Source organism: Amblyraja radiata, chromosome 25 (assembly GCF_010909765.2).
Source record: "Amblyraja radiata isolate CabotCenter1 chromosome 25, sAmbRad1.1.pri, whole genome shotgun sequence".
Lineage (NCBI taxonomy): Eukaryota > Metazoa > Chordata > Chondrichthyes > Rajiformes > Rajidae > Amblyraja > Amblyraja radiata.
Genome location: NC_045980.1, coordinates 22846649 through 22858863, shown reverse-complemented (window position 1 = coordinate 22858863; position 12215 = coordinate 22846649). Strand labels below are relative to the sequence as shown.

The window sequence follows — 12215 nt, the reverse complement described above, 5'->3', positions numbered from 1 at the left end:
ACCCATCCTTCTTGTACAAGTAACCTTGGCCTCAGAAGACATTCCAATGTTCCAAAAATCAGAATTCTAAATGTTCTGTTACCACAGCGTTAACACCAGATTCTAGCATTTTTCCCCACTGCACAGAGAATTTAAAACTATGTTTTTATTGATGCAGAGTTGAAGCTATGGAACGTATTGGCATTTCTATGAACCGGCCATCACGCAAACATTCAAACAGGAGTGAAGGGCACACGTGCACAGGTTAAGTACATGGACTTCAACGGCAGTTCATGTGAAAGCTATACAATGATTCGTTGGGCTAAAGGGCCTGTCTCTTTGTTGTAATGTCTGCCTAATCACCGGCGTGACTATTCAGACTGCACATGTTAACTTCTTTCTTTCAGCCAGATAAGCATTAACTGCTGAGATGCAAATCAAACAGTAAAAGTAGACCAGATTGGTCTACATGTGCAAGTAAAATACCTCTCCAACAAAACTCAACGACCAGACACATTGTCCTTGCTCTACCCATTTCAGCACTTAGAAGGAATCATTTACTTTGTGACTCCCTGGTCTGCTCTTCTGTCCCCAACCCCATCTTACAGTACTTTTCCGTGCAACAGCAGGAGAAGCAACACCTGCCCTTTCAGTGCTTCCCTTCTCACCATCCAGGGACCCAAATAGTCTGCAGCAATTCATTTGCACATCTTCTACTGCATTCAGTGCTAACAAGGCGGTCTCCTCTACACTGGAGAAAGCAAACGCAGAATGGACAATCACTTGGCGGCGCACGTGGACTCAGTCTGCGTGTGTGACACTGATTTTCCTGTTGTCCGACAGTTTAATTCTCCATCTCATTCCCAACCTGACCTCTGTCTGTGACTTCCTGTACTGGTACAATGGCATCCAATGGCAGCTTGAGAAACAGGACCTCATCTTCCTTCTGGGCACTTTGTAGCCCTCCAGAATCAACACAAATTCATCAACTAAGAAAAAACACTTTTTTTTTTGTATCAGAACTGGCCATTTCTGCTGTATCATGTTTCCATCTTCGTTATATCACCCTGACCTGCTACTTGCAAAACACTGCTTTGGCACTCTGTAACTGTCCAGAAATTCCCTACGGTCACCCTCTCTGCAATTAAATATTCTTCTTTAGCTCGTCATTATCAGTTGTGATGAATGAAATCCAATCTTAAACGATAACCGTTTCTCTTTCCACAGATGCTGTCTGACCTGCTGAGCATGTGTTTTTGTTCCAAGTTTTCAAAATCTGAAACACAAACAGAAAAGCAGGAAGAGTTGACCCAGTCAAGCAGCATCTGTGGAAAGAGATACCAGTTAATAGCTCAGGTCAAATACCCTTCATCAGAACTGAGAAAGTGTCTTCCATATGAAAAGTTGAACAGTTTCTCTGTCCCCAGAAGCTGCTTGACTAACTGAATTCTTCAGACATTACTGTTTGTGGTTTAGCTTCCAGCATCTGCAATTTCTGATTTTTACTGAACCTTTGCTTTCCCTGCCTTCTCAGCTTGCTTGCTAAAGGTGAAATAAATGTTTTGCCAGCAAAAGCTAACTCTGATTCCACCTCTTACACTGACTCCATCACCACACCTGGGCCAGTTCTGAATCTGGCAAGTCTGCGAACTAAATCAGAAACAACAAGTTAACAGGGCAGATCTTGCAAAACTGCTGGCCATCTAACCCTGTGCCTAGTTATTGTTCCAGTGTGGCCAACAGCATGGTCCAGACCAGGGATCCTGGATCCCAGCACTGATATGGCCCAACGTTAAGTTCAGTCAGTCTCATTACAAGGTCCACCCTCGGGCAGACATCACTGAGGCTCCATCCCCAGGTCAGAGTCTCTCAGTACAGGCAGCCACCAATCTTTCCACCCCCAGGTCAGAGACTCTCAGTACAGGCAGACATCACTGAGGCCCTCGACTCGAGTCCTTGTCAGAGCCCCTTGGCACAGGCCACCAATGATGCAATGTACATAAACATATTGTTAAAAATGAAAAATGTTAAACTTGTTGAAACTGAATTATCTAAACAGCATGACTACATACTAAAAATCATGTAAAATCATTGAAACCAACTCAAACAAATAATAAAACCATATTACATTACTTTTAACCCAGGAACCGATGTCACCAGTCAATGACTGGGGTGGCCATTTTGTGCCAGGTTGAGTCCGAAGCAGGCTCATGGGCAGATTTCCCAGCTCAAGAGCTGAGTACCTGCACAAGATGGAGCTGCCCTGGTGGACTCCATAAACATTCACCGGAACAGCAGGGGAAGACGCCAGGAGGTGATGGTGACTTTAGCTCTGGAAACCAAAGTCTGTTTGGGTATACGCAACACATCAGCACTGATTTCAGCAGGAAGTCGGGGAAGATCTGCACCCTGGTTCAGGAAAGAACATCAGTGGAATAGCAACAGACCTGCACCAGAAACTAGACCACCTAAAATGTGAAACACATGATATCTGAACCATGCCTCTATCATTGCTAAAGCAGGCTAACCAGCAAGTATTAAATACATTGACATATATCCATTTTCTCCTATGGCTGCAAATACCCACATTTGGGGGAGAAAAGAATTGGAGGGAGGGCTGATTTATTATTCAGAAGCAGGTGCTTTACAAAAACGTGCAATTAACAGCCGGGAAAAGAAACCTGCAGAAACAAAGTAATACACCAGAAATCCCACCACACCCTGATCAATTCATGCATTGAGGCAGGACGACAGACACTCACACTTTCCTTACCTGCCCTCCTGCTCCCATTTGTGCTTGGGCCTGGGCTTGTGCCTGAGCTTGAGCTTGAGCTTGAGCCTGGGCCTGGGCCTGAGCCTGGGCTTGAGCTTGGGCCTGAGCCTGGGCCTGAGCCTGAGCTTGGGCCTGAGCCTGAGCTTGGGCCTGAGCTTGGGCCTGGGCGTGAGCCTGGGCTTGAGCCTGGGCCTGAGCCTGAGCCTGAGCTTGGGCCTGGGCTTGAGCCTGGGCTTGGGCCTGAGCCTGGGCTTGAGCTTGTGCCTGAGCTTGAGCCTGGGCCTGTGCTTGGGCCTGGACCGTCTGTCCCTGAGGAAACTGCGCACGGACCTGAAACAAAAGCATAAAAGATGTGCCAATTAATTGGATTTGTACTGAAGTTTTGCTCATTTCCACTGATGTACTTCTGTTCTTTGAAACATTTTCAGAATTAAACTGTCAATCAGTGCAGAATCAATGTACAGGAGGAAGTAACACCAAGAAGGATCATTTAACCAGAGGAGGCTTGCCAGGTGCTCCAGTTTCCTTCCACGTCCCAAAATGTGATGGTGGGTTAATTGCCCGCTACAAATTGTCTTTAATGCTGGATAATAAGCAAAGAATCAATGGGTAGTTGACATGCCCATGAGAGATTGAGTTACAAGACTACAAAGAAGTGATAGGTGGTGAATGGGACAGATGGGATTGCTCTATTGGGGGAATGTTTAGGCACGACCAGCTAAAGCCCTCGTCGTGTCGTAATAAATTCATAAAAACATGATTTATGGTAAAAACTAGATACAAGATGATACTAAAGCCCCTGTCCCACTTAGGAAACCTGAACGGAAACCTCTGGAGACTTTGCGCCCCACCCAAGGTTTCCGTGCGGTTCCCGGAGGTTTTTGTCAGTCTCCCTAATGGTGGAAAGTGGTTTCTTCTATGCTCTATAGAAGATGCGGACACCACTTTAGACCATTAGGGAGACTGACAAATACCTCCGGGAACCTCACGGAAACCTTGGGTGGGGCACAAAGTCTCCAGAGGTTTCCGTACAGGTTTCTTAAGTGGGACAGGGGCATAGCCTTTTTACTTGACGAAATGTAATCTGCAATACACTTTTAGTCAGATCCCATAAAACCTTCCAAAAGGGTACCAAATACAGTTACAGGTCTGGTGAGGGAAGGCAGCAGAATAGAATTTCTCCTACGAGCCAGGACACAAGAACAATGGACCAGATAGCTCTTATGCAAAATATAAAGTGCTGGAGTAACTCAGGAGGTCACACAGCATCTCAGGAGGACATGGATAGGTGACGTTTTGGGTCTGGACCCTTCTTCAGATTCCAGCATCTCCAGTTCCTTGTGTAAACCCCTTAAGCATTGCTTAATTCCAAGATCATTGACAACGTTGAAATTTTAATTCCGCTGCTGTGAATTTCCCAGCTAAATCCAGCTAATCAAGGAACAGAAATTAAATTAAGATTGAAATATGCATGTTCTGGAATAACTTTGTGGTGAGATCATATTGCATGTTGAATACCATATTTGCATCAATTATGGCACAAGCCATTGAAACATTGAGGCTCGATGAAGCCAATTCAATGGGCAGGGCTATTCACAGCAGCAGGATCCTCTGGCAATATGCAGGGCCTCAGCGGCCATGATCGGTTATGTTGGCTTCAAATGTAAGAGTCGAGATCACACTCTTCGGCTCAAAATAAAATCATCAGCTACTTCCTGACACTCATTATATATGCCTTAAGTATCTTTTATACTAAGTTAATGCAGCATATTTGAGTAGGGCTCTGGCTTTAAGTAGATAACCCAAGATTGTTCACTTTACAACAGAAAAGGGCATAGGCCATTGCAACAGAACACATCTACATTACTGGGGTTAACAGGCTTTGGTAAATGGATTAAACTGTTTATAGTGGTAGGGGAAATGAATCTGCAATTTCTTGAAGAACAAGATAAATATTTTAGAGACCTGCTGTGATCTGACATTAATCTTTTGAAAGGGTGGTGGAATCAGATTCAGAAAAAAGTTTCAAAAGTGGATTTTAAAAAATAAATAAAAAGGAAAGATTGGAAGCATATGAGAGCTATTTGGAGGGAGCTTTCAAGGGCAGGAACAGATACAGTAGACCAATGACCTCCTGTCCTGTAATATCCCAGGATTTTTCACTCCATAGGTAAAGCTGAGACTAACACACAAGAAAGCTCCACCTGAACTACATCAGAACAGCTGATCTTCTGACATTAAATGAAAATCTTTCTGCATCACCACTGAGGTAAGAGATGCCAGTTATTCCACTCCAGGGCTACCCCGTAGCTCAGTACCTGATGCCAACGTCACGGTCCACAGCACGATGATACCCAGTTAATAACACAAGGATGACTACCTGTTGTTGGGCCTGAAGCTTGATCGGTGGTAGCTGCTGCTGCGTCAAGGATGAAGACATGGAAACCTGGCCCGCCTGGCCAGGTACCTGTGCAACCATGGGCTGTGGTTGGGATTGTGGTGCCATTTGTGACTGGGGTTGAGACTGAGACTGCAACTGCTGGAGCTGCTGGAGCTGGATCTGTTGATGCTGCTGGAGCTGTTGTTGCATCAATCTCTGTGTGAACAAAGAGGATTTTACACTGTGACATGAGCTCAAGAAATTCCTCACACCAACCCTACTTCATTATTGCCAGTGCAGCATCCACCAGATCGGTTCCAAATGCCATGGCGACATGATTATACCCACCAGTGCCAGATCCAATGCCATATAATGATAGTCCTGTTCCCATCACTACCAAGCCTTGCTCACCACTGGTGGAGATGAAAGCTGTGAATTAACTGTAGCACCCCCATCAGCTCCTTACTATACTCTGTGTTTACTCATAAATATGCAGCCAAATGCTGCCCTAACTCTATGAAATAGTTTACAGATAACACCACCGTAGTGGGCCAGATTTTGAACAATGACAAGATGGAGTACAGCAAGGAGATAGAGAGCCCAGTAACATGGTGTCAAGACAACAACCTCTCTCTCAAAGGTACACAAAAATGCTGGAGAAACTCAGCGGGTGCAACAGCATCTATGGAGCGAAGGAAATAGGCAACGTTTCGGCCCGAAACGTTGCCTATTTCCTTCGCTCCACAGATGAGTTTCTCCAGCATTTTTGTGTACCTTCGATTTTCCAGCATCTGCACTTCCTTCTTAAACCTCCCCCTCAATGTCAGCAAGACAAAGTAGCCAGTTATTGACTTCTGGAAACAAAGTATTGTACAAGCTCATCATCAATGGTGCCTAAGTGGTGATGGTCGAGAGTTTCAAGTTCCTAGGTGTAAACATCACCAACAATTTGTCCTGGAACGAACACATTTTTTCTCTTGTTTATTATATTGTTTACAGAGTACTATGCTTACATTCTGTTGTGCTGCTGCAGTAGCAGTAAGAATTTCATTGCTCTATCTGGGACATACGACAATCAAACACTTTTGACTCTTGACACTGATCAGCCATGATCATATCGAATGGCGGTGCAGGCTCGAAGGGCCGAATGTCCTACTCCTGCACCTAATTTCTATGTTTCTAACACAGAAAGCATCCTATTGGGATGCATCATTCCATTGTTTAGCAACAGCTCTGCCCAAGACCACAAGAAATTGCAAAGTGTTGTGAATGAACCCCAGTTCGTTACATAAACCAGTCTCTCTCCCATGGGCTCCATCTACATTTTGGGTGGCCCAGGGAAAGCAGCCAACATAATCAAGAACCATTTCCACCCGTCATTCCCTCTGCACCCCTTCCCATCAGGTGAAGATACCAAAGCTTGAACACGTACCACCAGATTCAGTAACAGCTCCTTCTCCACCGTTATCAGACCACTGAATGGTCCTCTCAAAACCTAATCTCACAAACTGCACTTTTTTTAATTTGCCCTTTCTCTACAGCAGTAACTATAATGCTGTAAAACTATATTCAACGCAATGGTATGGGCAGTAGATCTGGAGGAGACTCAAAGAGAATTCCTTTTAGCCATAGGGTGTTTGAAGTTACACATGCAATATTTCATGATTCTGATGAGCATTTGGAAGCATCATGGCATGGATGGCCATGTGCTGTAAACTGGGTTATGGACAGGGAAGTACCTGTTGTTGCTGCTGCATCTGCAGTTTCATTATCTGCTGCTGTGCCTGGAACTGTTGTTGCTGTTGCTGCTGCTGCTGTTGCTGCTGCTGCTGTTGTTGTTGCTGTTGTTGCACAGCCTGTTGCGCCTGGAACTGTTGCTGCTGTTGCTGTTGCTGCTGCTGCTGCTGAGCAATCTGCTGCATCTGTAACTGGGCTGGGGGATTGGATTGCAAACGAGAACATCACTAACTTTGTTCCTCTTGTTCAAAGTGCAAGACTGACTCAGGATCTGGCCACTGCTTCAACGAGGCAAAGTGCGCCTCACGTTACTCACAGGAAGGAACAGTTTGTACAGGTCAATCAAAAGTTAGGAATCCTATAAGGCACAAATTTCAGTTGAGCTTAATAGCTTCAAAAGAGCACAGTGCCACGCACACAGCACTCAACATGATCACAGGTTACCTTCCAGGCCTATGTACAATTTAATTTTTATTTCAAGTGACAGCAAGCCATTCTGCTGAAAACCCCTGAGAAGCAATTGGTAATCAATGTGGTTCACCAAATAAATTATAAAAATTATTACCCCAATCTTAAGACCTCATCTGCACCATAAAAAATCCTAGAACTGCAGTGATACAGAAGTTACTGTGGAATGTGGAATTGTGGGCTCACAATACATTACCCTTTAGATAGACACAAAATGCTGGAGTAACTCAGCGGGTCAGACAGCATCTCCGGAGAAAATGAAGAGGTGATGTTTCAGGTCAAGATTCTTCTTCAGATTGAGAGTCAGGGGTAGGGAAAATAGAGGTATGAAAAGGTACAAATAACAAACAAGGAACAGAGATGCTGCCTGACCCATTGTGTTACCCCAGCATTTTGTGTCTATCTTCGGAGTAAGCCAGCATCTGCAGTTCCTTCCTACACACATTACCCCTCAGACGCAGTACTGATCCAACCATTAAACCCCATTTGTAAATGAATACTACTGCAAGGGAGCACATGAATTAATCATGACGATATTTTTCTTCCATTAGTCTCATTAAAAAAGAATTATGAATAAAGAATCCATCAATCACTGCCTTAAAAATATCCATTGACTTGGCCTCCACAGCCGTCTGTGGCAATGAATTCCACAAATTCACCACCCCTTGACTAAAGAAATTCATCCTCATCTCCTTCCTAAAGGCACATCCTTTTATTCTGAGGCTATGACCTCTGATCCTAGACTGTCCCAATAGTGGAAACATCCTCTCCACATCCTTTCTGGTTTGAGGGAGTTATTGTCTGGCAGGTTTAGAGAATGATGTAACCTGTTACTTATCAGTTCAAGCTACAAAAAGAGTGCCTTACTTGTGCAAGCAGTACATTTGTATTGCCTATTTATTCTTATGAATAAAGCATTAACCTCTAGATCCAGGCTGTAACCATTTCTTCATTATAGATTTTCTCTTGCCTCAGCATCCCAACAACATGACCCGCTGCTACTTTTCCCTCTTATCTAACCTCAGTTCCTCATGCTCTCCTTGAATATCTTTTCACACCAACCTCTTATTATTATTTCCAGTTTCTAACCCATATGCTCTTCATCGACTGCTCTTATTGCTCCAATTTCTGAAACCAACTTATAGATTGCACCTCCTTCAATCACCAACGGCAGACAATTTTCATTGGCAGCACCTTCTCTGTGTACTCATTCCTTCTCCGCTTTCAATCCATTCTCGGTGCAAAACAGCCTCTGACAAAAAAATGACCTCTCCAATCATTAAGTTCCTTCAATGTACAATCTGAGGTCCTTTATTTTAATCACATTCCTACGCTATTGTCTGCTTCCAAAAACCATTCTAAATAAGTAAAATACAAAATGCTAGAGGTAGCATCTGAGGAGGGAATCCCCCTCATTGACCCCACCCTCTTCCCCAACCATTCCTGGAAACAGCTCCCCCTCCTCCAATACCCATGCCACTAATGCTTCCATTCTCTTCAATCCACCTCCTTCAATCACCCCAAAGTGTCAAGCCACACAGATACAAACTGGTTTTGGAACTGAAAGCAAAAAGTGAACTATGGAAGTTGGTCTCTCCTGCACTTGACATCAATGAACGGGGCAGATCTCCCATCTCATGCAACGCATGTTCTGGAAGTCATCCAACAATCCTGTGCAATTCCCTTTTTCCAGCAACGGCATTGGCCTCAGCCACTCTGCCATCATCGACTGCGGGTGCTCCCGAGCTGCTCAGATGGGTCTAGTGGAGCATCATCATCTGTGTGACTTCACAGCTCCTGTGTTGGGGATGGGAACAATCGACTGCTTGGAATAAGGTAAGCATTTATTATTTAAGTTAGTATTATTTACTGAGCTGATTTTTAGTATGCTAATGTTTTATAGATCTTTAAAAAACCTCAAGGACTGTTGAATGTTTTTAATTTTTGCAAAATCCCCCCAGCCCCCACTGGTGCCAAAATCCCCTGCCACCCAGAGCTGATACAGCTCTGAACCTGCACTGCGATGCTAGGAACTGGGTTCACCTGGGTTCCCAGCAGTGACCGCATCAAGGCCACACTGAGTACACAGCCTAGCACAGCAGCAGGGCAGCAAAGGGAGCTGTCCCATTGACTTTGAATGATAAAAGGGGACCTTTATCACCCAGAGAGTGGCGAGTGCCTGGATTGCGGTTGAAGCTGGGCCACCGAGTGGCGCAGTATTATTGCAGCCTCGCCAACAGTCTGTCTCGTCCTTTTCTTCTTTTGTTGTTTTTAGTCTGTTGTTAAATGTATGTTTTAGTGTATCTTTAGTTTTTTATTACGTGGGAGTTGGGGGAAACATTTAAAATCTCTTTCCTCGACAGAGATGCAAAGTTTTCCGTATTGTATCTCCGTCCATCGATTACCCCGACTGCGGATGGTTCGACTGCCCGACCACGGGAGAAAAGAAGAGAAGAAGATAATACGTTATTGCCTTCCATCACAGTGCACTGTGATGGATGTTTATGTTAATTTTTATGTAGTTCTGTGTCTTGCTACTTTATTGGTGTGACTGTATGGCAAATCAAATTCATTGTATGTTTTTAAATACTGGGCTAATAAATTAATTACAGTACAATAAATGCATCTATACAACTAATAAATACAATACAATACATTCTTGAACTGTCTAGATAAGTATTTGAATCACAAGCACAGAGGACTGGGAACTAGATGCTGGACTATGGGGTTAAAACGACAGGCCGGCGTGGACTTTCTACGCCGAATGACCAGATTCCATACTGTACAATTTAATGACTGTCATTTCTATGAGTGCAGAGGACATGACCTTGAAAACTCCAAAGACCTGGATTATATTTCGAGGCACGGGTTTCATCCCAACATGGTGACAAGACACTAAATGCTGGAGTAACTCAGCGGGTCAGGCAGCATCTCTGGAAAGAAGGAATGGGTGACGTTTTGGGTCGAGATCCTTCTTCACACTCCAGCATTTTGTGTCCACCTTCGATTTAAACCAGCATCTGCAGTTCTTTCTGACACATGGTAACAAGGGATTTGAAATTCATGTAGTCTCAATAAATGCAAGTTCTGGAGCAGGTAAAACATCTGGCTAACATCTGTCCTTTAAGGAAAAGAATCTATTATCCTTATCCAGTTTAATGTGATTCCAGACTCATCAATGCAGTCACCAACTGCGTCATTTGGAACAACCAAGGGAAAAGTTGGGAATGGATAACAAATGGCTGCCACACTATATGACAAATAAACAAACTCAGATTACAGTTAACAACAAGGAAAGGCAGAGAGGGTAACATGGCAGACACATGGCTGACAATCGTGATGCACAGAAGTGTGAGGCAATGCATTTGAACAGGAAGACTGAGGAAAGGCAATAGGAACATAATGTATCTCTTTTAAATGAAGTGGAAGAGAGCCCTGTGGATATACATGCACAAATCTTTGAAATTCATCATGATGTAGTCCACGTTTTCCCCAAGGTCTTGTTATGGACCTTTAGATAGCAGTGCTGTACAATAGGGGCGAGTGGGTAGAGTGTCTTGGTCTTCTGGATTTTTGGTGTAAGATCATCTTCACATGAATGAGTCATTGATTGGAGAGCGTTGTCTGCAACCGTTGTATTAGATGAGCTTTGTTCTGGAATAGACTCCCAAAGCTTGAACTGTCTGTCTGTTAAGCTGTTCAGAGGTAAGGTGCAACATTTTGAGGGGAAATCAGGAAGAATTAAGATAAGACTGTTCGATGAACTTATTGTGACTTTGTCGGAAAAGTGGCGATGCTTTGTGGACATAGGTGAGGTCTGCAGGTTGATTTCAGCGGGTTGTAAGCAAAACAAAACATTTTACTGTACCTAGGTACATGTGACAATAAATTGCGTATTAATATAAAGAGACAGCCTGGCTTGCCCCATCTTTCACTGGCGATTGATTCGTTTGTCACAGATACAGTTGATAGAATTGAAAACTTTTGAGGGGATAAAAAACCTTGTAAATTCATTGTTGCTCTTCACTGCATTTATTTTGTGTTATCGCAATGTGAAGATCATGTCCACTGTGACTTGTGATGGGCTGAATGTAGCCCTGGCAGCTGGGAAGAGACGGTTGAGGTGGACCTATGTGCCAATGCTTGCATGGGTGTCAGCAGGGAGTCACCTCTGCAATGATCAACATTAGTCTTTATCCTTCCTTGAAGGCGGTTATGATTAATGGCATCACCGAGGACCTTTGGCTGTTTGGCCCAAAGATCATGCATTTAATTTCTGTCTAACATTTGTTGTAAATTTAAGATTTCACTTCAAGCTTATAGAATACATAAGCCTTACTAGAGTAGTGTGGATTACTTAATTAGTTAAGTAAAGAGAGGTAAGGAGAAGAGACAACCAATTATTAGAAACCTACCTTAGTTGAGCATATAAATGGAAAATAGGTCAGAATGTCAACTCAGATGCTGTGTTACAACATGTGGGGGTGAAGATGGGTGAGATCACCATGAATTTCATCATCCATTGCTGAGAGATGGCTCCCAAAGCAATGGATGATGAAATTCATGAGCACCACAAATATGTCAGGACAACCTTTGACCATCTGAGGGTCAGGCAGCTCTCAGGCAAAAGTGATGCTTGAGAGTCAGACTGCCTATAGCAAACACTTTAAAGCTTTGAACTATCACCAATGATGTTGCTGCAAAACTGTTCAATACATTGGGAGGATGGTTGATCAATACATTGGGAGGATTAGCATCAACATCCTCCCCGGACATCAATTCCAGCTGACCCTGACATACCCAAAACCAAACTTGCAAAACAGGAACTCTTATTCCAAGCATAGATGCGATAAATGATTTCACAGAGGACAGGAAAAA

At 43.7% G+C, this 12215-nt stretch overlaps 1 protein-coding gene across 6 annotated transcripts in view; it reads right to left on the bottom strand.

Moving 5' to 3' along the window:
- med15 (mediator complex subunit 15) overlaps positions 1 to 12215 on the bottom strand; it is a 73237-nt gene that overhangs the window by 35543 nt on the left and 25479 nt on the right. For 4 of the 6 annotated variants that reach the window (XM_033043430.1, XM_033043427.1, XM_033043428.1 and 1 more), the window contains 3 exons: positions 6872 to 7065; positions 5133 to 5348; positions 2753 to 3082 (listed from right to left, as the gene is read on the bottom strand). In XM_033043430.1, coding sequence (XP_032899321.1) covers positions 2753 to 3082; positions 5133 to 5348; positions 6872 to 7065 — 740 coding nt within the window. The remainder of the gene's footprint in view (positions 1 to 2752; positions 3083 to 5132; positions 5349 to 6871; positions 7066 to 12215) is intronic. The other 2 variants (XM_033043429.1, XM_033043432.1) reach the window with 1 other exon arrangement.